Source organism: Carassius carassius, chromosome 44, assembly GCF_963082965.1.
Source record: "Carassius carassius chromosome 44, fCarCar2.1, whole genome shotgun sequence".
In the NCBI taxonomy this organism is placed as follows: domain Eukaryota; kingdom Metazoa; phylum Chordata; class Actinopteri; order Cypriniformes; family Cyprinidae; genus Carassius; species Carassius carassius.
This window is the reverse complement of record NC_081798.1, coordinates 5367906-5393962: the sequence shown is the minus strand read 5'-3', so window position 1 is coordinate 5393962 and position 26057 is coordinate 5367906. Positions and strand designations below refer to the sequence as shown.

Genomic DNA, 26057 nt, shown 5'->3' with positions numbered 1-26057 from the left:
CAATTTTAAAAGTTTTAAATACTTAAAATACTTTTTTAAAAGTATTAAATATATGACACATAGCAAAAATTCTTTTAAAAAAAAGTTATTTTTACTGAAAAAAAAAAAATATATATACCAAAAAATTAGGAGAAATTGTGATTAAGAATATAATATTTGAAAATGTCTTTGAAAACATCTGACCAATAACACAACAGCATTTAATTGTACATAAACACAGTCATTATTAACATGTTCATGTAAGCAGTATTAACAATAAAAACTCATTAATGACTAACAAAATGCCCAACACTCATAACCGTAAGTCACACATACGCACAACAACTAAAATATAGTCTGCTATATAATTCTACTACTAAACATGCTTTGTCAATAGCAGAAGTGTGGCATTATTCAAGCTCATTCTTCACGGAAGCATCCCCCTCCAAAACTACACTTGTGGTACTTCTGATCCTCACCATGCTGAGGGGCGGAAATACCAACCGAAGATGGAAAGCAATCTCCGCAACCACAGGGAGTTCACCGGGCCCCCCACCAGACCCCAAGGGTCACACTGGATCTGTGGTGCTAGATGTAATCTCTTCTGAATGACAGAGCGGACGTGGGGTGCTACTACGAGAGAGGTCGGGTCTGCTGAGAGCCCAGCTGACAGTCTATATAGGCACGGTGTGTGTGAACAAGCTATGGTAGTTTGCACTCTGTATGACTCTGGCAGGAGGCAGAGCATCTCCTTGCACACTGCAGTTACCGAATGAATAGCCACTTGGCTTACAGAACAGCATGCAAGACTATGGAAATGCCGGCGTGACACAAATGTGGAAGAACCAGCAGAGGGAATCTGTATTTACTTTGAAAAAAGTAAGTTTAGTTGAAAAGGTTTATATTTTAAGGCAAACGCGTGTAGCAAGAGTGCCATCCAGCGGCCAAATGAGGGAACCGCAACCATCGGTCTATTAGGCAAACTGACAGAGCTCATTTTACTAAACTCATTTATATTCTGTTTTTGCTGGGTTAACATTTATGAAACACTAAACATCGCGTCTCCTCGTGTAATTCTCAAAAGGATCAAAATTACGGCAGTAAATAGAGAGGGAAGTGGATATGACAAGTAATTCTTGCAGTAATTGAATTGGCGTGTGCGAGTGCGCGCCGCAGCAATTTCATATAATCTCGCAGGGGAATTGATGGAGGACCGGTGAGGGATCAATTACCGGAATTGTGTATTACTGGGGTAATTTACAGAGAGCAGTGAAGAGGAAAACTACGCTGAGGACGTTTTAAAATAAGTGGAAGTCGAAGAGTTACCTGTATTGGACCAGATTATATTAATGACTTTAAGGCAGTTTTACTAATTGGTTTACAAATTAAGGTCGAATGCTTATACTGTTTATTGTGAGATGCATTTATCTGTATCTGGTAGTCCTTTGGAGGCGGTTAATTAGTCGCTGCCTCTGTCCTTCCCGCCTTGTGCTGAAGCGCGGGAACCTCGAGGACCACGACAGGTACACTGCCTATTTTTTCCACAAGGTGAATCAGTTCAGAGCCGTTTGTCTTTCTTCTTGCTGTTCTGTAAACCAAACACCTGCAGAGGGACGACTGAAATCTGCACACCGATCAAGACTTGCAACATAATTCAGTTGTTGATTTGTCTCCACACCTTATACACTAAAACATATTCGGTTTCACTTTTGTTATTAATAAACATTTATATGAAGTTTCATAAATAGAAGAAATCACTGTAAAACATGTTAAATACCTAGACTAATTATACCTAACACCATATAATCAGTCGGTTATATGCATAAGTAACACAATTATGATATATTATCCATTTTAAAGTCATATCTTTTAATTAACTATAAAAAAATTGTTAAACTAGTTAAAATTAGGAGTGCTCCGATCACGATCGACCGATCGTTAATGCGCATCTCGTCAGTAAAGTTCTCTAATCAGCGGTTAATTCCATCAGGTGCAACCATCAGGTGCGTGATTTCACATAGTGCAGCTGTTACTACACAGAGCCGTTGTTAACTGAGAAGATGCGCAAATAAACGCTGAAAATGAACGTGGATTTGCGAAGCTAGTCAGGATCTGTGTAGTAACAGCTGCACTATGTGAAATCACGCACCTGATGAAATTAACCGCTGATTAGAGAACCGGCTTTACTGACGAGATGCGCATTAACCATCGGTCGATCGTGATCGGAGCACCTAGTTAAAATTATATTCCATGATAATAACACATGATCATTCTTAACTATTCATGGTTATGCCAGGCTGCAGAGTTAAATGCAAAATCCACATGCTATTTAACGTGTTATAACAAGCCTTAAATTACCTTCCACCACCACAAGGTGTAACGGAGAATTGATGTAAATTTATTATAACAGTGGTTTAAATGAAATAACACTTTAGAATGCATATTGTAAGGAATTAATAATTAATTTGAAAAAAAAATTAGGATTTAAAATATATATACAAGTTTCAAGTAAAGATCAACCTAATTGTAGCTACACTGCCATTCAAAAGTTTAAGGTCAGTACGTTTTTTTTATTTTTTTTTATTATTATACAGCAAGGGTGCATTAACTTGGCCCTTAACTGATGATTGATGATGATTAACTAATATTGGAAGTTTTTAATGTAAGAAAATATTATTTATTTCAAATAAATTCTGTTCTTTTGAACTTCTTTTTTTCACTATTAAGCTAAATTAATCTGTTTTCAATACTAAAAATAATATATTTTTTAAGCAGTGAAATCTGCATGATTTCTGAAGGATCATGTGACACTGAAGAAATTATATATATATATATATATATATATATATAATTTGTTAATATACAGTTTTTTAACTGTATTTTGATCAATTAAATTCAGCTTTGGTGAGTTTTGAATTTAAAAACAAACAAACAAACAAACATAAATACCCCAACTTTTGAATGCAAATATGTAAAAAATATATTTATCACATAATATTTTTATAGTATTTCTCAACGCTTGCCTTTTTACCCACAAACCTGAAGCCACTTTTTGAATCCCAGTACACTTCTATTAGCATAAAATAAACCACTTTTGCATGCTAAGGTCACTCTCACAGCTGTGTCTCCAGACATCAAGAGAAACAGCTGGAACATTCCGAACAGTCCGTGAACTCGGAACACACGCCTCCCAGCAGAGTCTCAGGAAGTTGGAATTACAATAGGCATCTGGAACAATCTTCCACAGATCATCCTACAGGTGCTTTAAAAAACAACAAGAACAGCGGCCTCTCGGGTCCTCGAGGAGCGCTGCCTTCCCAAAGCCTATCTGCACAGACCAATATCTTCCTCACGTGTCCCCCATCTCGTCCTTTAATAATTCCAGTGGCATGGGAAGAAATAAAAATTTTAACCCGACACTTCAATTGCCTATTTTTTTATATTTCAGAGACCTGCCAGGTGAGAACAAGAAGAGGGGGTGTGAAAAGGCTGAAAATGAGCCACAGTACAACTCTCAGGCTTGATTTAAACAATAAATCACAGGCAATCGTTTTCTCTTTGGACAATTCATGGATTATTAAGTTTAGCAGGTTGCCAACTGGCGGCTTCTACCACATGCTGCTTTCACCCCACAGCCATAAGGAGAGACAAGGTTTATAAATGTACGAAAAGTGTACCTTCAGTTTGACAAATTAGCTTTTGGAGAGTGTGCTGGAAACAAGATAAATCTGACGTAACAGATACATAACAGCCTGCTCTGGTCCTGACAGATACCATCAGCCATTGCATACTTTATATAATACACGCATACAATGATACTGAGAAGAAAGTGACAGAAATCATCATTGCTATTATTACACAATATTACACCACAAGGAGGTTGAATGCATTATTCTGATTGATTGACGAATGTTCTAAGGTGTTCAATTGAAGATTTCCAATGCAAAAGCCCCTAAAAGCCATCTTGGTCAAAAATTATATACTATGTGTAGATAGCATTCACTCAGTATCGTTATATGTTCATCAAGTACTTTCACTTCAAATGCGCTAAATCCCAGCCTCAACCCATTCAGAAGTACCAGTATTTACATAGAAGCCTATACATATAGTAGCCAGAAAGATATGGTAATTTTAAAGAAAAACGTCACACATACTTTAGAGACTTTTGCATCTGAACTCTTTAATTATTTTCCAGTAAACGCACAGCTATGAAGTAGTTCCAGGCCTGCTGACTGCATTACGCTTCCTTGACACTTTGCAAAAAGATTTCAATTATTTCAAAGTTCCTTATAGCCTGCAACAGCAAATGAACCGAAAGCCACAGAAACACTGACTAGGCCAACGAATCTGACAAACCACAAAAATGACAAAAAATTCCCATGTTTTTCCCACAGATGGAAACAAACCAGCAGAGAAACTTATTGCCAGCACTGCCTCGCAATTAACATTTTTGATAAAATTGATGGGAGGCTGTTAAAAGTGTGATGCTACAAAGGCATCTGAATCCCTGAGCTTAAAATCCTGGATTGCATTTGATTAGTGTGCTAGAGCTAACCTTAAAGGGACAACCAGATAACTATGGCAGTACAGCAGGAGCAAAATCCTGGAAAAGTAATGGGGAAACGTAGAAAGTAATAGGAAATAATCAAATCGATTATTGCACAAACAAGAAACTAAATTGACTGATGCAAAATTGGGCCAGAAAACTCTAAATCATCTCCCGTTAGAAAAACTATTAAGTCAGAAGTTGTATAATGGCAGGAGTTATGCAAGTAAGATAACTTTGTCTTCTGCTCCAGACGGCCTAAGGTGAAGACTTTCATGGTTAAGCTCCAGGATTACAGACTTTGAACAGGGCAATGTGTACCACAACACACTGGGATTCAGCTAGGGCTCTGCTGTTAAAATCCCCCTTTTGAAGTGTGCAAATCCTGCTGCACCAGGCAAAGGGTTATCAACAGTCCCGACTTCAACTTCACCTCATATTCACATACAGTCAAACCAAAATTTATTCAGACACCTTCAACATTATTGCAGTTTATTCACTATCATTTAGAAAATGGTAATAAAATATGACAAGAACTCAGAGTTAAACTGTTTCAGAACAAGCAGATATTGATAATGTCCGATAACTTTGATAGGAAGATATGTAATGAATTAGGTGGATTAGCTGTCAGCTGTTAAATTTAAGTACACAGTTAGATAATACCAATTTAGGTCAACCAAGCAATGTTTAATTTTGTTCAGTCTGTGGTGTAAAAAAAGGTGCCATTAGCAATTAAAGAATAACACCTGAGCAAAACATGGTCAAGTAAAAGTGTCTGAATAATTTTTGGTCCCAAATTTGGATCAGTTTTCCTGTTGGTCCACTGCATGAAGAATTTTTGGGTATAATATGTTACAGTTTAATTTATTTCGCTATCCTCGTGTTCTTATATTAAATAACTATAGTGTCCCTGCACCCACTAGTAATTTTTTTTTTTTTTTTTAAATAAATAAAATAATAATAATAATTTTTGGTTTGACTGTATCTTGTATTGATAAAAGCTGCTTTTTTCAGTTGACTTATTGTTTAATAGCAAAAGGCCACTTTTCACCCAGAGTGTCTTTTACACTATTAAGAAGTAGATGGAATAACATTCAGTTATTTTAATTGGTAATAAACTGAAATGATCAACCCAACTACAACATTTATTTTTATATACTATCACTTGAAATTGGAAATTACAGCTGCATATTGAGATGAATGGAATGGTGATGTATTAGTAGGCTCTTGTGTGGAATTTCTACTCTAACTGGGTTGAGGAAAATCTGCTGCTAAATTCTTCTGAATAGATTTAAATGTGATAAATTATGTTAAACAGGGCTGAGATGACTGGAATCTAATGAGTGCACATTCCAAACTGATTACAAGACATTTATTTTTAATCTTGTAAATTCTCTGAAAAAAAAAAAAAAAAAAAAACGCACACTTCTTTTCTTTTCGACTATTTCAATTCGACTATTGCTTGCAACTTTTTTTTATGAACAAAAGTATGTAAACTAACATTCAAATGTTTGTGGTTGATAAAATTAATTTTTTTATATATAAAAAATACAGTAAAAACTGTGAAATTGGCTAAACAGTGTGACATGATCTTACAAATCATTCTAATATGCTGATTTGGTGCTAAAGAAACATATCTTATCGATGTTGAAAACAGTTGTGCTGCTTAAAGGGGTAGCTCAAATATCTCTCAAATGGACCACTGACACTCCTAATTGAGATTGGAGACAGAGTGTCAATGGCCCTTTTGAGAAATAGGTGGCGGTAATAAGTCTGCAGTCCGCCATAACGCAAGAAGAAGAATGCCTCATGCTTGCTGTTGTGAATCGCGTCCACAAGAGTTCTAACAGTTCAAACATTGCTTGAATCAGAGGTAAAAAACAAACTATATAAATACTGTTCAGTTTCTTGCACAGACCGATCGTTTTTTGTCTTTACACATCAATGTATCGTCACGAGCTGCAGGGTTTAATTTGTATTTGTCTGTGCATGTTTTGTTATTTTTACTCTCATAGATTCTGTTACCATTTGCCATGCATTGTATGACTTAGAGAAGCTAAAAATCATAATTTGTGTTCTGCTGAAGAAACAAAGTCACCTACATCTTGGATGCCCTGTGGGGACATTATGTGTATGTGTGTGTGTGTGTGTGTGTGTGTGTGTGTGTGTGTGTGTGTGTGTGTGTGTGTGTGTGTGTGTGAACAATAATTTTTTTCAGGATGAACACAATATTCAATAGAACATCATCGATTTAATGCATACTTGCTGAATAAAAGTATTTAATTAAAAAAACATGATCGTCACTGTACACTTTTCTTTTTCTTTTTTAAATAAACAAAATAACCAACCTCTTATGAAAGTCTCGTGTTCTTTTGAGGAATGAAGACTATTTTATATATGACTGTCCTGAAAGAATACAGCAAACTGGATCTAGAGAAGCAGGCGGCCTTGAGACACAACAAATGAATGTCTTTACTGGAATTTTTAATTAATTAAATCTTCTATCCTTGAGGAATAAAAGCATTAAATAAAATCTCCCTTGACGAAACTGCAAGACTCCTCTCTATAAAAACAGCTATGTCAATAGACAACAATAAGATCCTATTTGGCCAGCTGGTGGGAAAAAAGAGGGTCGTCTGTGGCCCGGCTCCTAACCCAGAGCAAAGAAACAGCCAAAAAACAACACATTCTTAGCTTTCTGAATATTTGTCTGTGAAACAGACATACTGTTCATTTGGGCTGCAATGGGTAAATAAATGATGATTAATTCAAAGGGCAAAACAACAGGAAAGAAAGAAGAATAACAGGAAACCTACAATTTCTCCTAGTGAAGCAGCCAGCATGTGAGTGATGGGGGCCAAGTTTGTAGCACTGTAGCCTGTGAATAACGACTTGGTGCTTTCATAGGTGACGAAGAATGCAGCAGCTGGAACCAAGAAGAAAGACTTTATTTGAGTTAAACTATTAAACTATCGTGAACTTTTTTAAAAAATGTGTGCATTTATTTGTAGGCAAATTCTGAGAGCTAGTGATTCCAGCAATTCTGGTTTAAATATGCCATTTATCATAATCAGAAGTCTATGCAGCATGCAGTTATAATAAGCTTCCAAAGAGTTTAAAGTAAACTTTGAAACATGCATATTATATATAAAATATATAAACTTAACTTACCATTGGGAAAGGAGCCTATGGCAGCTGACGGGACCCCTGCATAGATCCCTCTGAAACCTCCCGCCTTGTAGAAGCCCTGCTGGCTCTGCAACCTTGTCTTTATGGTGTCCAGAGGGTAGAGAGTGAGATCTACACACATTCCCGCACAACCGCCTGCCTAAGGGATGAAGAGCAATGATACTGCTTTAATACATCATTATATATCAGTACAGTATAATAAGGTGCTTTAATTCTGGTGCAGTGCAATTATTCACTGTAGTCTCATATATAATTTTTACCACATAGTAATGCCACAATTTACCACAAATTACTCTTTAAAGAGCTTTAAGGAGAAAAAGAGTAAGCTTTTCTGTTCTGCTCAATATGGCTACTAATATGAATCAGAGATATAGAACACCACTTTTTATCAAATTCATTATTCATTATGATTGGCCCATTTTTCACCCATTGTTTGTAGAGCATTTCTGACTAACAATATGCAATACTGTACATATGGATCTGCAAACAAAACCCTTTTTCCAATACAGTGCTACAGAGTAAAAACTCTAGGATTGAATTATTATTACTTTAAGTTGGTCCGGATCAAGTTGAAGAGGTAAATTACACAAAGCACTACTGACTCTACTATTATTATTATTATAAAGTGCTGTAGTCCAACAAATTCATAATTAGGATGTAGAAACAAAGGGAAAGAAAAGTATTTTTCTCTAACAAAAGTAAAAAAAGAAACAACAACAAAAAAACTTAAAATTAATAACTAAATACCGCAAAACAACTGCCTGGACTATGAAATCATAAATGATAATTATTATAATTGATTAACTAATTAATATGTGAGAAATAAGGGGAAAGAATATTGTTTTTTTATTTCTTTGTAAACTACAAAGGTTAAAGACTAAAACAATGCAAAACAATAAAACCAAATAACAACAATATTAATAAACTATTTTATTACTAATACTATTTGTTGATAAGCAGACATTTTTTACGAAGACTTTTATTTTCATCATCGTAACCATGATCAAAATTGCTTTCAAAGGGACTAGTCTGAGATGACTGAAACACGAAAGTTCAGACACATTAGTATGAAACCACTGTTACTATATTACATTTTACTGTATTTATTTCACATGCATCGTGGATGTCATGAGGAAGGATGCCTCATAGACATGTAATAGACATAAAATATGATTTACCACAAGGGAGGCTGTGAACTCTCGCCTGTCCATATTGTACGCGAGGACTTCGGCACTAACTATCGCACGCTCGTCACGCGTGCTGCCATGTTTAAAGGCGGGCGTTTCCACTGACGTCACGTGATGACAACAACAGCGCTCTTTATTCTCAGCAGAGCAGCAGATATCAATATAAAATCCAGTATGGCATCATATTAGGTCCAGCAGGGGGAACTATTATTCCATCAAAGGTACCAATTACACGAAGACAAAACAAGTAGTAAATGTATTTAAAATATATACATTTTAAACAATAGAGTGTTGTATAAAGTACAATAGGATTTCATTGTGATGAAGTTAGATAAAATTTGCATTTTGTGTTCACGTGCAATAAGTGGCGTTTCAATTAAATAAGACTGACATTCTAAGATCATTTATTTATTTATTTGTTTGTTTGTTTGTGTGTTTGTTTATTTATTTATTTATTATTAGTAGTATTATTATTAGTTTAATTTGATGTATTTTTACACCACATTACAACATTTTACCACAATATTGTATCTTGTGTACAATGAATGTTTGGTTGGGGCAAATTCTCACATTTTGTTGGGATTTGTGACATGTAGCCTATTTTAAATGTTATAATTGTACACTGAAACATCTAAGTTACACTTATGGCATAAATCAAACTTTTCATACGCCATAAATAGTCATTGTGGCATAAAAAACAACAACAAAAAAAACGATTTCTTTATGTCATAGTTATGGCTTTTATGTTAAATGTATGATTTACCAAAACATGATTTTTGTATGTGGTGGACATAGGCTTACATATTTTTGTAGTCAATACTGTTGTGATCATTAAAACAAGTATGTGTCTATACAAAAAACAAAAACAAAAAAAGAAACCTGACTTAATAATACCCTAAAAGTGTGGTCTTCAGAAGAAGGTCAGCTTTTGGGGCGTGTCTTCTGGGGCCTACGTGATGACGTCACCTGCGTGATGACATCGCTGGCTTTCAGGGGTTGTTTTGGAGGAAGTTAAAGCAGATCTCGAAACAGAAAGAGAAAAAAGACCCGTCATTTAACTGGGGTGGCAATAGCGGTTATAGCACCCGTTTTGGAATCACCGATTCCGGATTAGTTCGCTTATACACTAGCCTAAGCGAGCCAGTGTTCCGCTGGCGACCGGGGCCGAACTTATTGTTTGTTTTCTTCATAAACATCAGGCTTGTGTAAGGGCACGGTAGCAGTTTAGCTCAAAAGCTACACCACAGCATTAATACAGACTGATATTTGCTAGATCTCCAGCTTTATAAACCAGGTGAGTAGTAAAATCAATATGGACATGTTCAATCCAGAGACTGGTCGTGGATCTGTTAAGAGAGGTGGTGTAGTTGACATTTAAGCTAACTGACGTTAGCAAACGAGCTCATTTGTAATGCTGTTAAAGGACACTGAGATGATTTAATTGTCGTTTATCTTTGTATAACTTCCTTCCTGGTTAAAATCAGTCATTTAACACGCTGTGATGTTGATCTGTCCCTATTCAGGCCCTGAATAATCAGGTGTTTCTAATAACCATGACAGACGCGCTGGATTGTGTCCATTTGCATTTCATTTAAAACGCACCACTTTTTCTTGAGCTATACATAAGAAGACATTTTTTTTCAATGCCTCTGACACAATAACAATCGATCAGATATGGATTTTACAGCGCTGTCTTGCTTTTATATGAAAACAGATGATTGCACAACCAGCAGCCGCATCAAATACATTCGCTCTCTGCTTGTATGTTTACAGCACACTGAAACAGGTGGAGTATTGCGAAACAATCCGTTTTAAATAAACAACCATTTACTATAATGCTAAAGCCACCATTACACTATAACTCTTTTATAGTTCAAAATCAGCGTCAATACATGATGTCATTAATAGTACGCCCTTGATTATTTGTTGCGGTGTGCTGTTGAAATAAATGGATGGCATTCTGCTATTCTCATGTAAAGGAAAGTGCTCTATCATGTGATCCGACTTTACCGAGTGTCATGGGTTCCAGATTAAATATGGAGTCGTAAAACAGTTTGCAATCCTTGGCTGTGTCTCAAAATCTAGTGAGCTGCCTATCTAAACAGTTCAGAATAGTATACGACTCTTAATATAGTGTGTATGCAGAACAGATTAAACACATTATGGTTTTACACAGAACAGAAGTCAAAACAAGGAGCTTCTGTTGGTCGTTCTGGCAAATTTGCATGACCTTTTGAACCATACAAAATTTGCACAGGAAACTTCCCAGTTACATGTATTCTTATTAAAATGACTGGATTTCATCAGCCAAAAATAGCCAAACTATGGTAAATATAACACACTGCACTGTAATGCTCTAGCATTAAAAAGTTTTGCCTTTTTTTTTTTTTTGGTTAGTTTGTACTTTTATTTTCGCAGTTGCTGTTAATATTTAATAGGAACATCAGGATCGTGCTGTCATTACGGATGTACAGTATATCTGAGAATGTATTTATACTACGAGATAAAACTGCAGCCACATTTACTGTACCAACCAATTTTCAGGAGAAATCCAGGAATTTCATTTGAGTTCGAAAGATCTTTCTAGTCAGATTTCACAATGGGTTGAGCATCTTTTCACAGGTTTGCATCTTTTTTCATTTATACTTGCTGAATTAAATTAAGCTGAATTATTCTGATTCAGCAGCATGTTAAAAATAACACAGATAAAGCTAGACTGTGAGGAATAGATTTGCAGATTTAAAATGCCATGCACTGTATGAAGGTCCAATATCATGTCCTTTTAAACTTTTAAAACCATTTTATGGAATTTTTGGTAACAGAAAGTTATTTCAGAGAGACATTTGCTGTGCTAAAGGGAATGTCAAGATTTTGACAGAGCACCTTGATCCATATACCATATTTTCCGGACTATAAGTCACACTTTTTTTCATAGTTTGGCTGGTCCTGCGACTTATAGTCAGATGCGACTTATTTATCAAAATTAATTTGACATGAACCGAGTGAAATTAACCAAGAGAAAACATTACCGTCTACAGCCGCGAGAGGGCGCTCTATGCTGCTCAGTGCTCCTGTAGTCTACAACTGAAAACATAGAGCGCCCTCTCGCGGCTGTAGACGGTAATGTTAAAAACCGTAGGCAATAAAACATTATGTGAGCTAGAATTAATAATTAAAATAATTAAAATAAGTCATATTCCTACAAAAACATTCCTTTGATGCTCAAATCTGCAGCCTTGATATGCAAGCAGCTTGTTAGGTTTTGAGACCGAGCCAAGCTGCCATGAAGATGAACCATAAAGAGGCTTAAAGACTTTATAGTGATTTTATGTTTCATATGGGCTGGCCAGGGTACATGTGAGATTACTTCATTTCAACACTCACAGGAAAGACATCAGAAATGTTTCAATATCCTTGTTATATTCAGGAGTGGTTCTTTCTTTCCATGTATTTCTTTATTTTATTGGCAGTTACATCTTTATTTTAGTAGCTGTGTAGTATTACATAAATAATGTGATATACTACAATGTCTCTAAAGAGACAGCAAGTGTTCCAGGTAGGTGACTTTGAGTTAAGGATTTTTATGTGGAGCTCTTCAGTCCACTTGTGGATCCTAGTGAACCATGATGAGGGTTTTTCTTACAGCAGCTTTTTTAGTGTTTACTGCTGCTTGAAGTTTAACACTAGATTTATTGTTCAGATTTTTCTTCTTTTTTTTTTAGTAATTGTATTTCAATGTAAGCCATTTTTAAAGAAAATCGAGCAATCGTTTCATTCCTGAGGCTCATTTCATGATGCCTTGCTTCTCTGGAGCTTTCATCTGGGATCAGCATAGTAATAAGACATGTCTGTTGGATTTTGATATTGATGCTAATTTGTGTGTAGAAAGAAGAATTTTGCAACAAAAAAAACCTCCTGCATTTTAAGTGAAAAAATTATCTAAATGAAAGCTAACAAAATCAGCTGTTTTTTTTTAACATGCATCATAGACCTTCACAAGGTAGTCACGGTAGTGCCATATTGAATTTTTGACAGTAATGAAAAAACGAGGCTGTGAGGAAAAAAGTACAGTGCGTTCAGTGGATTGTACTGTGTTTAGCAACATACTGAATGTTCAGCTTACGAAAGTGACATGACATGGAAAGCTTTGATTTCCACAGACATGCTCAAAACTGTCCTACTGTCCTGAGTTTCCGTCTGATGTTCTGAGTTTCAAAATGTTACCCAATAGCCCAACCTTGCATTTGGATGCGGTTTTCACTACTAAATGAAGGACTAATTACATAATCCACTCCACATTGATTTCATCTGCCTGATTTTAGCCCAGTTGTTACATAATATGGAGATAAGCAGTTAAAAGGTACTAATAACACCTAATGCACCTAATTAAAAGGTGCATGCTCTGCCATTCAAATGCTGTGTATTGGCACTACAATATATATTATGTGACCTAAGATCCTCTGTTTATGCCAGCTAGTTTTTTGGTGGTGGTTGTTGTTACACGAAGCACTATTCTATGCAACGCTGTCATTTTGATGAACTTCCTAAAGTGTGTAGCAGTGATCCATGTCCTCACTTTCCTGGCCTGGATAAACAGCAGTACCTCAACCGATGACCTGTATCCATTAAAAGATGGAGAAGCATTTAGTGAATGGCGTGTTCAAGCCTTTCGCTTAAAAAGGGAAGTCTGTGTGTGTATAACAGTTGGCGGGAAACAGTACATGTTGTCTCTAAGAGAGCGTTTCTCGTGACTTTGGTAGTTGGAGTGCACATGACCTGTTTGAGATTGCAAGCAGAATCATGGGTTTTGTCATTGAATCAGAAAAGGCATTTATAGCACACTTAGAGTGTGTAACTTCAATCAAATGGGTGCTTTTAGCTATAGTAGTCAGCTTACTACATCCTACAAGGTTCCTGTCCTGTCTGCAGTTCCTTTGAAAATCCCTGTTTCATTACAACCAGTTTTGGCTTTCACTTCCTTTTTTATTTCATATGAATTGTGCTGTTGAAATCTTGGCTTCATGCTCTGTGCTTTCTCTTCCCCAGCTGTGACACTATGACATCAAGGAAGAAAGTTCTTCTGAAGGTGATCATTCTTGGAGACTCTGGGTGAGTTCAATGCCATTGTAATAAATTCGGGGCAACTGCCACTTTCATGTAGCTTTTATAGGCATTGTTCAGCCCAAAATGAACATTTTCATTATTTACTCACCCTCAAGTTGTTCCAAACCCATACGAGTTTCTTTCTTCTGTTGAACACAAAAGAAGACATTTTGAAGAATATGGGTAACCAAACTGTAGCCATTGACTTCCATGGTATTTTTTATTTTTTTCCATAAAATGGAAGTCAGTGGCTGAGTAATTTGTGGGTGAAGTTTGCCTTTAAGTGTGAAATTTAAGAGCATTCTATTAAACAGTAGTATAGTGTTAATCGAGTAAAGGTTTAAAAAGATTTGAACTTCCTTGTCTATTTTTAAGTCCTTGCTAAAAACTTTTTTATTTTCCTTAGTGTACTGACTACTGTGATATGCTAAATTTTGTAAATGGGTGGTTTTATATTTTTGTCTGGTCTGTTTTTTATGTATGTGTTATATTCTTGCTCTTCTGAAAAACACTTTGGTCAGCCGGGAGGCTGTTGTAAATGCGCTATAGAAATAAATTGAAAGATTTGAACTCCGTGCAATGTTTCTAGCAGTGCTATATTCAGCAGTGAAGCTAATAAATATAAAGCACCATGAGAAAAGCACTTGTAAATTTTAGTTGTAAAGTTCTGTGCTTAAAGGGTACAGCAAAATATTAATAATGAAGAAAACAAACAAAACATCTTTGTTGCGTTGATTTTGTTGCTGACAAACATACAGCACGATCTGTCTTGTCTGATTCAAGAAACTTACGAGTCAGCTATTTTTACTCCGCTTGAATCTAACAAATTGCTCGCTGAATCAGAACAAACATGTGACTCACTCCATCTTTGGATGTTTATGTTAAAAAAAATATAGATGTACTTTCACAAAGTTTTATTGTAATAAATGTAAAATACTTAGGGTAAGATATTTTAAATGGTTTTGAGAGAAGTCTATTTTACTCAATAAGGTTGGATTTATTTGATCAGAAATACAATTTAACATGAACGCTTTCCAAAAAAATAAAAAATAAAAATCCTATTACACTATACAAGAGCATTGTTAGAGTGACAGTATAAATTCATGTGCAGATGATTCATGACACACTGGGCATTTATACGTTGTCATGTCAGCCACCCAAATACAAAACCTCCTTAAAGCCTTTCATTTCCTCATGACCTCTAATGAGCTTTCAAGATGGGAAAGTTTCTGGGTGGGATATAAATTCTCTAGAAAGTAGTTTCAGTTTCATAAAGGGAATGTACATTTTGTTAGAGCATTTATTTGGTATGACTCATAGTTCTGCACGGTCACTAATAGATGTGTTGGTTCTCCAGGTGTTTTGTTTTTTTGGCCAGGTGTGGGTATAAATATTGTTTTGCCTCAACAGGGTTGGGAAGACATCTCTGATGAACCAGTATGTGAATAAGAAGTTCAGTAATCAGTACAAAGCTACTATAGGAGCAGATTTCCTGACAAAAGAAGTGATGGTTGATGACCGACTTGTCACAATGCAGGTAGAGAGGACAGATTATTAAGGATGTAATTCAACCAAAAATATAATATCTATCCTCAAGCATTATTTCTACAGATGAACACAGTCTCTTGCATGCTGTATAAATCTGCATGTCTGTTTTTAAATATGTTTTATAATGCAGCCTGACAGAATGTCCATATATGAATACAGCTTTATGTGAGTGTTCTGTGTTGTTTCATTCAGATATGGGACACAGCAGGTCAAGAGCGCTTCCAGTCTCTGGGTGTGGCTTTCTACCGCGGTGCCGACTGCTGTGTGCTGGTGTTCGACGTCACTGCCCCAAACACCTTCAAGACACTGGACAGCTGGAGGGACGAGTTTCTCATCCAGGCCAGCCCGCGCGACCCAGAGAACTTCCCCTTCGTGGTGCTGGGCAACAAAATCGATCTGGAGAACAGGCAGGTGGGTGCAATGATTTCTGTTGTAAGGGTACATTGAGATTGATGCTGTATACTGTAATTTTAGTATGTTGGTCGCACCACATGACTTTAATTTGATAGATAAATGTTTTATTAAATTACTCACCTTCATGTCGTTGACTTGTAAGACGTCAGTTAATCTTCGGAACACAAATTAAGATATTAAGAGAATACTTTCTGTACGCAAAGTAAACAAAAATAACAATTCGTCTCCTCTGCATCACTATAGCGCCATTTTGGAGAGTATCCACTGAAGGCAAACAACGTATGCTGTTCTGTGTCAGCTGCACAGCCGCGTGGCTCAGAATAGCATGCATTGTTTACGTTCAGTGGATACTCTCCAAAATGTTGCTAGGGTGATGCGGAGGAGACGGATTATTCTACAGATGTCCTTGTTAAGTTTCTGGACATTGATCGTGTTACTTACACTGCTGTCAATGGGAGGGTCAGAGAACTATCAGAATGCATCTGAAAAATCTTAATTTGTGTTCTGAAGATGAACGGAGGTCGAACGAGTTTCAGAATAACATGATGGTGAGTAATTAATGACAACAGACAGAATTAATGAACTATCACTTTAATGTTGTTGTTGTTGTTTTTTATGGGTTTCTTTTAATGGGGACTTTTCTTCTTCATTTTACCGGTAAATACAAAAATGCTCTGTTCACAAAGTCAACGACGTTACATCTTTTTACCGAGAAAGCACCATTCACACATCAGTTTCAAAATACTGGTAAAGTCTGTGACATCATTAACCAGAAATGACCTCTTAACGGCTGTATCTGTGTGTGTGTGTGTGTGTGTGTGTGTGTATACATACAGTAGAGGGCTTTTGTCAGTGATTTTGTTGTTTTTTTTTGTCAAAAATTCACATTTATGCAGCTGCTTTTGGTCCAGAGACATCGTATTAGATTTCAAACCGAACTACACATTGTGTGGAGTAAATGCGTCATCTGCGTCCAAATGTTGTGATTGGCCCAGAGTAGACTTCTTATTTCAGCGTGTTCTGAACTTGTATATGTTCATACCAGTAATCTCATTCCGCGTTTACCCAGACCACATTACTGGTAATGTTACAACTTCTCATACCGGAAGATAAATTGACAAAGAATTTACCAGCATTTAATCTAAAATACATTTATTACATAAATTATTATTATTTATTTATTTTTTATTTTTTTTAAATATATTTCCTGTAAATGCAAAGCAGTATTTTCAGCAGCCATTCCTCCAGTCTTCAGTGCCACATGACGCTTCAGAAATAATTTTAATATGCTGATTTGGTCCTCATCTTTTAATGGAAACTGTGATGCTTTTTTTCTCCAAGATACTTTAGTGAACGTTCAAAAGAACAGCATTTATTTGAAAAAACGTTTGATCCATTTAATACATTCTTACTGCCCTAAACTTTGAAACCATTGTGTACATTGAAGGACCTGAACCATATCAACTAGCGTCATGGTGGAGACTTTGCAAACACACTTTTTCTCATGTTGAATATAATAATGCACCTATGAACTTATTCAAAGTTTCTGTGAATTTCACATTTTGCTTCTTTCATACATCAGGTAACAACCAAGCGGGCACAGGCTTGGTGTCAGAGTAAGAACAACATCCCGTATTTTGAGACCAGTGCAAAGGAGGCCATCAACGTAGAGCAGGCTTTCCAGACCATCGCGCGCAATGCACTCAAACAGGTATGTTTGTTGAAATACATGTTGCATTTGGTGACGAAAGCGCTAAAGTATGCTTACGAACAGTGCACTTGATGCAAATGTCATTGTTTTTTTTTGCACTAATTAGATTGTACACAACGTGCCAACACTGCTAAGGCCTGTTGTTTATTTTTCAAAAAACAATCAGGGAAACAGAACAACAACAAACTACTGTAGATGGTAACATCAAAACATTGAGTAACAAGTTAAGTTACAAACTCTATTTTAAATGGGTACAGCAGTGATAAATAGAAGCCTGTTTCTGCCATGGAATAAAAAAAAAACGGTAACTGTCAATATTTATCTCACAAATTAGTTTTTCCATTATAATTCTAAGCCTTTTTCTTGTAATTCTAACTTTTTACATTTCACGACTTGCCTTACAATCTTGGAATTTTTAGTTTTTCACAATCGTTTTTTTCCCTCCATGGAATAAGAATAGAAAACCAGAATTAAATTTTTATCTCTCTTTTTTTCACGTAAATTTGCGTGAATTCTGAGTTTCTGTTTTGCAATACTTTTTCCTCTGAATTCTGAGGTTATATCTCACAATTCTGGGTTTATATCTCGAAATTCTGTTTTTTCTTACAAATAGAATCAGAGACAAGGATGAATCTTTCTAGTTCACATGTCGAGTGTCTGTTTCTGTCAAATGGAGTATACTTTAAAAGACTGCATATTTGGCTGTATGTATATGCTTAGACTAAAGTATACTTAGGACTTATCTGTACCCAATTTTTTTATTTTGTAGGAAACCGAAGTGGAGTTATACAACGAGTTCCCTGAGCCAATTAAACTAGACCGGAACGATAGAGCCAAGCCATCAGCAGAGGCTTGCAGCTGCTGAGGACCTCCAGGGGGCGCAACGTTTCACCCTCAGCCTCTCTGGCCTTGTCTCTGCCTCACTCCCTCTCCCTCTCTTGCGTTCTTTCTTTCACCCCTGTTCTCCTTTATCTCCTTCCCTCCCCTTTACTCGATATAATCACTGGCCTTTGTAGACGAGCAGAAATCCTCTCATTCAGTATCCTACAGTTCTCATTCACAGCCTTAGACACAAACACACACCCACCCACCCACATATGCTCAAGAGGCTCAATCTGACACCATTTTCGTACACGAATCCCAACACCTCGCACCGGTTGTGCAGAACCATTGCCTCGCCCACATTAAAAAGTCCTACTGAAACTCTTCACAACACTTGAATGGCTCTTGAGACTTTATGATCCAGCCCTGCAGTGCAATTGGAATACGTTTGACGTGAACGCTACAAGATGTGGGGTGTATCAGAGCCGTGCGTTGGTACCATAACTACCCGCCATGTTCAACTACTTCATCAATGTGCTTGAATTAAAAGGGCGGCCTGGTGTAAAGCATGCTACATTTGCATCTTAAAGTCATGAACCTGAAAACGCTCCTCAGTTTGTGAAGTCCTGAAGCACTGGAGGTTTAACACTGCCCCCACTGTTACATCTGAGAACTGCAGTCAATTAATCCAGTGTGCGCCCAATCGCTGTCCTCAAAATGGAACAGGAAAATATGAATAGGAAACCATGCGATGGGAAATTTAGATATTACATCTAAATGATCTATTATTCATACTATTACGACAATTAGTATTTCTATGTATTTTTTTTATCGTCAATCCTCATGTCAGCATGATCGAATCACCGCGAGTCTGCCATGAACAAGCAGTGGCATAGACAGTGTTGTTTTTTTTCTTTCTTTCGTATTTTGCCTGGACTCTACCAGTAGCTCAGGATGGTAGAGACTCAGTATCACTCTGATCTTTTCCCATCTGTTCGTTCATTATTATTGTAATTATTATTATCTGTTGCATTATATTCAAATAAACACAACTAGACAACTTTAGGGGAAAACTGAATTGTCCATGACATTTAATAAAACAAAATGCACAGCATATACATTGTTCAAGCTAAATGTATTTCAAAGTAAATAAGTTGTTGAATAAAACTGGTATTTTGTGTTTGCTGTACATTGTTATTAAGTGAACTGGAACTATTTGAAATTAACGAAGGAAATGTGTCTACATTTACGTGAGCCTTTATTTTCATCATATAAAATCATCAAAAATGAACAATACATACTACTAACACTGAATACTTGGCAAATTAGATTACATTTAGCATTACATTTCTTGTTCACCAGTGAATCTTCTGCAGTGAATGGGTGTTATCAGAATGAGTCCAAACAGCTGATAAAAACATGACAATAATCCACACGTCTCCAGTCTATCAATGAAGTGAAGGCTGCTGGATAAAATAAAGTCCTCTATGAATAATACCGCTTTCTCTTGTGAAAGCCATCTTGTCTGAATCAGGAGAGAAATAAGGACAGATCAAGAACTGTTCACAAGCTAGAACTGTTTACAAGATAAAACAGTTAATATCAGTTCTAAACCATTATAATGATGAATTTTGTGTGTGTGTGTGGGGGGGGGTTCCACTGGAGGAAGCCTCATTACAGATTTTGCCCAGAAGTGACATTTGTAAGTTTATTGTCTCAATAACAGTTCATGTTTCTTACAAACACAGTTTTTCAATTCATAAGACATTATTTGATTAATTAATTCACTTAAGTTGCGTGGATTATTGTGATGTTTTTATCAGATGTTTAAACACTCATTATGACAGCACCCATTTACTTGCATGGGATCCACTTGGTGAGCAAGTGATATAATACTAAATTTCTCCAAATCTGTTTTGATGAAGAAATATCATATACTGTACATCTTGGATGGCCTGAGGCGAGTACATTTTCAGCAATTTATCAGTTTTGGGTGAACTACTACTTTTAACAAACATTTTTAGGCACGTCAAGGTGCATTTCAAATCATTCTGAAGAACATTGTGATTCTGTTTTCAAGTTCTTGGTTTCTTTCTGGAACCCGATCCCAGCAGCCACTGCTGGAGAGGCCCAGCCGGCTTGGTTTGCTTCTCTGCTGCAGACTTTTCTTCAGGTGCTTTATCTGAAGTGTCTTCATCAGGATTCTTCCTCTTAGTGGGTGAAGCAGTTTTCAGCCAGCTCATCATCATTTTACTGCTGGCTGTAGGTTGAACAGTCTAGACAGGGCATAAAGTGGGAAGTCAGTATTTAAACTAATTAATGTCAAAGATTTTAATAATGGTTTGTGATCTTTATGATCTTTTCAAATCTCTGTAATGTATAAATTTAATTTATTCTTGTCCCAGACCCAGAACTTTAATCCTAAACTATGAAAATGTCTTATAAAAATATGAACACATTACCATCCAAAGGTTTGGGCTATGTTTTATTTTCATTTTTTTGGTAAAAAAAATTAATTTCAGCAAGGATGCATTAAATTTATCAAAAGTAACGCCATTTATAATGTAAAAAAATACATATATTAAAAAAATATATATTTATATTCCAAATAAATAAACTTTAGCCTTGCTAACATAAACTGCTTTTTATAATATATTAAAATGGGGGGAAAAAATGTCATTTTAAGCCATATATATATATATATATATATATATATATATATATATATATATATATATATATATATATATATATATATATATATATATATATATTAATAATAGTGGATAAATGAATAAACTAATAGTTTTAAGTGCATTTGTTTTCTAAAAATTATCAAACAATTTCACCTTCTTAACTGTGGGGTCTACAGGCTCTAGACACTCTGGAGAGTTGTTGCGGGAATTGTTGACCAATGAGGAGACTGGGTGAAAGGTCAAGGAAGACTTTGGATGTAGTAATTTCATTGCTTCCAGTGACTTCACTTCTCCAAAGTCCAACCACCGTCTTACCTCATCCTCTCCGTCCAGCACAGCCGGCATCCTGTTACACGACACATTAACTCAAGGTTCATTCGACTCATTACAAAAGTTGTATGACTGTGAAAACCCACAAATCATATTTATGCACTCAACCTGTCATGGATGCTTTGAAGGTTTGGAGAGGAGTCTACAGTAATAACAGTGTAAGTATACAATGTCTCTCCACCACAAGGAGGAGTCCAGGAGTCAAAGAGCCCTGCTATTGTCAGAAGACGCCACCCCGTCCAGTCACTGTCGTCCTGATTACTCTGTAGACAAGTGGAGGAATGAACAGACGAGTAAGACTGGCATAAGTTAACTAATTTACTTCTTACCACTGTTAGACTTGGGCTAACCTCTCCTTGGTCCAAACTTTGGTCACTTTTTGTTTTCTGTGCATTCTGTTGACTAGGCACTTGACCTCCTTGGCTTTGAGGGAAGTAAATGAAGAAAGGCTGTTTCTCTTTCTCCGTTCGCCTCCATTCGTAGAAGCCATCAGCTAGAATGACACAGCGCTGTCCTTTCAGAAGAGGATCCTGTACAATAAGTTTTCAGCAACAAGTCATGTGTCTGTCCACAGAATATTAGAAGATATTTGATGTTTAATACATTACAGAGTGCTATAGAGCATGGATTAAATTTTCTATGTATAATTTCTAAATTAATATATATATACACACACAGTCGTGGCCAAAAGTTTTGAGAATTACATAAATATTAGTTTTCAAAAAGATTGCTGCTAAACTGCTTTTAGATCTTTGTTTCAGTTGTTTCTGTGATGTACTGAAATATAATTACAAGCACTTCATACGTTTCAAAGGCTTTTATCGACAATTACATGACATTTATGCAAAAAGTCAGTATTTGCAGTGTTGGCCCTTCTTTTTCAGGACCTCTGCAATTCGACTGGGCATGCTCTCAATCAACTTCTGGACCAAATCCTGACTGATAGCAACCCATTCTTTCATAATCACTTCTTGGAGTTTTTCAGAATTAGTGGGTTTTTGTTTGTCTACCCGCCTCTTGAGGATTGACCACAAGTTCTCAATTGGATTAAGATCTGGGGAGTTTCCAGGCCATGGACCCAAAATTTCAACATTCTGGTCCACGAGCCACTTAGTTATCACTTTTGCCCTATGGCACGGTGCTCCATCGTGCTGGAAAATGCATTGTTCTTCACCAAACTGTTGTTGGATTGTTGGAAGAAGTTGCTGTTGGAGGGTGTTTTGGTACCATTCTTTATTCATGGCTGTGTTTTTGGGCAGAATTGTGAGTGAGCCCACTCCCTTGGATGAGAAGCAACCCCACACATGAATGGTGTCAGGATGCTTTACTGTTGGCATGACACAGGACTGATGGTAGCGCTCACATTTTCTTCTCCGGACAAGCCTTTTTCCAGATGCCCCAAACGATCGGAAAGGGGCTTCATCGGAGAATATGACTTTGCCCCAGTCCTCAGCAGTCCATTCACTATACTTTCTGCAGAAGATCAATCTGTCCCTGATGTTTTTGTGGCTTCTTTGCTGCCCTTCTTGACACCAGGCCATCTTCCAAAAGTCTTGGCCTCACTGTGCGTGCAGATGCGCTCACACCTGCCTGCTGCCATTCCTGAGCAAGCTCTGCACTGGTGGCACTCCGATCCCGCAGCTGAATCCTCTTTAGGAGACGATCCTGGCGCTTGCTGGACTTTCTTGGACGCCCTGAAGCCTTCTTTACAAGAATTGAACCTCTTTCCTTGAAGTTCTTGATGATCCTATAAATTGTTGATTTAGGTGCAATTTTAGTAGCCACAATATCCTTGCCTGTGAAGCCATTTTTATGCAACGCAATGATGGCTGCACACGTTTCTTTGCAGGTCACCATGGTTAACAATGGAAGAACAATGATTTCAAGCATCACCCTCCTTTTAACATGTCAAGTCTGCCATTCTAAACCAATCAGCCTGACATAATGATCTCCAGCCTTGTGCTCGTCAACATTCTCACCTGAGTTAACAAGACGGTTACTGAAATGATCTCAGCAGGTCCTTTAATGACAGCAATGAAATGCAGTGGAAAGGTTTTTTTGGGATTAAGTTAATTTTCATGGCAAAGAAGGACTATGCAATTCATCCGATCACTCTTCATAACATTCTGGAGTATATGCAAATTGCTATTATAAAAACATAAGCAGCAACTTTTCCAATTTCCAATATTTATGTAATTCTCAAAACTTTTGGCCACGACTGTATAATATATATATTATATGTATATATATATAATATATATATATATATATATATATATTGTTTATTGGAAAATATGCATTTAATTGAAAGTAATTTAAAAGCATAGTGAAACATCATCCGCAGTGCTTCTTATGCTACTAAAATGTATTCCTTTTTTTTCTCTTTCTCTCTCTGTAGGATGTCTGGGTAATTTAGTTTTTAACCAGTAATTCTGCAATTAAACATCCTTATTTAAAAAATAACTATTTTGAAATAATGCAGGTCGATGGCATCAATTAAAGTATATAACATATGGTCTGTCATCAGTGGTTCATAAGTTATTGTTAAAAACCAAATTCCCTATGGAACAAAAATGAATGAGAATTTTACTTCCTGTTGCACTCTATTATGTTGCGCTGAACTTTGGACCAATGGGATTTCACTGTGGGCGGGGCTACCCATTTTGCTGCTCATGTGGAATGAATGAGGGCATCTTATGTACCTTGTAAGACTTCTTTTCCAGCAGGCTCTCACTGCGACAGTTAGAGGTGTTGTACTGCATCTTACTGGGGTCATTCTCTCTGAACCATGCCGGGATGAGACCCCAGCGCATCGCTGCCAACACACACTCATCTACCGGGGCATCCTATGGAAAGCGCTTCATTAAACAGCTGTTCTTCAGGGACAAATGTTGTGCATATATGTTTTGACATACCTTGTTGAAGTGTCTGTTGGACAGCAGTACAGGGCTGAAGGACTGAGGACTCTTGTTGTATGATGGCCGGTATTTGTCAGTGTCTCCGTCCTTCCATCGGGGACTGTGTGGTTGACCCGTCCTGTCTCGATAGCGAGCCGCACGACTGAGCTCATTCGGAGCCAGAGTGCAAGCCGTTCTCCCGCACATTCTGGTACAAGCCAAACCTGCGTGACGTCACGCAGAACCTGATTTTACCAAGTGAGACATGTTCCTGGGACAACATCTTTGTTGTTCCTGGAGCAACATTGTGATTAACCAATCAAATTTGAAGAACCAGTTTATAGATTTTGTGAAGTTTATGCTTAAAATCACTGTTTGGCGCTTGTACATCAGTGTCATTCATCTATCATTTCCTCTGATTTTAGGGATTACTCATGGCTAGGGTTAGGTTTAGGTGTAGGGAAATGGTCAAGAATAAATTTTTGGAGTAAAATGTTGTTCCAGGGTCAACTAAATATGCTGACCTAGGAACACATCTAACTCAGCAAAATCAGGACGTGCGTGACGTCACCACAAATTAGACAATGCATTTATTTAATACTTTAAATTAATTATATTGCATTGATTTCAAATTTTTTGCTAAAAACTACACAAACACTGGAATTTACGTTTACATGTATAGCAATTTTCTTTAGAATAATTATGTTGAATTTTTTAATATGGTAAATTTACTTATATTTACTAAATTCTTTATTCACAGATGCAAATGGGACCTTGTGAGATACCTATACATATATATATGGTTAGCTTTGGTTGTGTTCATTGCTCAAAATGTTGCCATAAAAACATTTATTTATCGCAACATAAAGCCATCAAAAGAACTTTCTAAATCTACTTGGTGCAGTTCTGCCAATCGGTTCTTTCAGACGGTTCAAAAAAGCGATTCAGTGATTCTTTTTCGTCATTACGTAAAACGTCATCGCGCGGTTTCTGACGTTCAAGGAAATAGTCTAATGTCTTGGCTACGAAAGTTCCTTACTTTTCTTATAATTCTTGGTTCCCAAACAGTTCTCAGTTTATTAGAAATCAGGCATGTGCGAAGACGGCCCTCGGTTGACTCGACAGTCGCTCCGAAAGTCCACGGCATGAATCGTTCTCACACATGAACGATTCTTTCGCGGAAATGTAGCTGTCGGGTCATTCAAACTTGAGCAACATCGCAGTTTAATCAATTCCCTTGCTTTAACTTCGTTAGAGGCTGCACGCCGTTTAATTTTACCTCAAAACTTCACCTCTAAGCTTATTTTTTCCGGTGAAGCTGCTGCACTGCTACAGTAACGTTAGTTGCATGCAACGGTTTCTGCACACCTTCAGTTTGCGTCTTCATAAACTGGCAAACACAATACAGATGCACTAACAGATAATTCATAATACGAACATAAAGTCGTAAAGTAAAGGACATTCTCACCACAAGTCCTTATTCTGAGGTAAAAGATGCAAGTAAGAGCAGAGCAACGATGGTACTGTTCACTGAACAAGACAAGTGTGTAAGAAATGGCGCCCTCTGTTAGAACATCCTGTCATAACAATTCAAATCGAAGTTTTGCATACAGAATAGAAAAACGGTGATATAAA

The 26057-nt window shown here is 36.8% G+C and overlaps 3 protein-coding genes across 4 annotated transcripts in view; 1 reads left to right on the top strand and 2 right to left on the bottom strand.

The window, feature by feature from the left end:
- LOC132126493 (mitochondrial S-adenosylmethionine carrier protein) overlaps positions 1-8938 on the bottom strand; it is a 45763-nt gene extending 36825 nt beyond the window's left edge. For both annotated transcript variants that reach the window (XR_009427400.1, XM_059537759.1), the window contains exons 1-3: positions 8893-8938; positions 7697-7853; positions 7342-7451 (exon numbers count right to left, since the gene is read on the bottom strand). Coding sequence is in view for 1 of the 2 variants with exons in the window: in XM_059537759.1 (XP_059393742.1) it covers positions 7342-7451; positions 7697-7853; positions 8893-8925 (300 nt within the window). In the remaining variant the exon portion in view is untranslated. The remainder of the gene's footprint in view (positions 1-7341; positions 7452-7696; positions 7854-8892) is intronic.
- Positions 8939-9886: 948 nt separating this feature from the next.
- LOC132126118 (ras-related protein rab7-like) lies at positions 9887-19744 on the top strand. The gene is made up of 6 exons (XM_059537178.1): positions 9887-10195; positions 13948-14010; positions 15415-15541; positions 15745-15963; positions 17549-17677; positions 18447-19744. The coding sequence occupies exons 2-6, from the start codon at positions 13958-13960 to the stop codon at positions 18540-18542; spliced, it is 624 nt and encodes a 207-aa protein (XP_059393161.1). The 5' UTR covers positions 9887-10195; positions 13948-13957; the 3' UTR covers positions 18543-19744.
- A 708-nt stretch (positions 19745-20452) lies between these two features.
- Positions 20453-25538, bottom strand: hmces (5-hydroxymethylcytosine binding, ES cell specific). The gene is made up of 7 exons (XM_059538277.1): positions 25270-25538; positions 24441-24646; positions 24228-24371; positions 21876-22055; positions 21634-21788; positions 21349-21541; positions 20453-20775 (listed from the first exon to the last, which is right to left on the bottom strand). Exons 2-7 carry the CDS (start codon positions 24627-24629, stop codon positions 20575-20577), a joined length of 1062 nt encoding a protein of 353 aa, XP_059394260.1. The 5' UTR covers positions 24630-24646; positions 25270-25538; the 3' UTR covers positions 20453-20574.
- Positions 25539-26057: the final 519 nt, after the last annotated feature.

Excerpts from the sequence above, each read along its gene's own strand:
- LOC132126118 (XM_059537178.1), top strand. The coding sequence starts at position 13,958 with ATGACATCAAGGAAGAAAGTTCTTCTGAAGGTGATCATTCTTGGAGAC. Across the intron at positions 14,011-15,414 it reads ATCATTCTTGGAGACTCTGG|GGTTGGGAAGACATCTCTGA; the intron begins GTGAGTTCAATG and ends TTGCCTCAACAG. Across the intron at positions 15,964-17,548 it reads TCGATCTGGAGAACAGGCAG|GTAACAACCAAGCGGGCACA; the intron begins GTGGGTGCAATG and ends TTCATACATCAG.
- hmces (XM_059538277.1), bottom strand. The coding sequence starts at position 24,629 with ATGTGCGGGAGAACGGCTTGCACTCTGGCTCCGAATGAGCTCAGTCGT. Across the intron at positions 21,789-21,875 it reads AAAGTTTGGACCAAGGAGAG|AGTAATCAGGACGACAGTGA; the intron begins GTTAGCCCAAGT and ends ACTTGTCTACAG. Across the intron at positions 21,542-21,633 it reads CTTCAAAGCATCCATGACAG|GATGCCGGCTGTGCTGGACG; the intron begins GTTGAGTGCATA and ends GTCGTGTAACAG.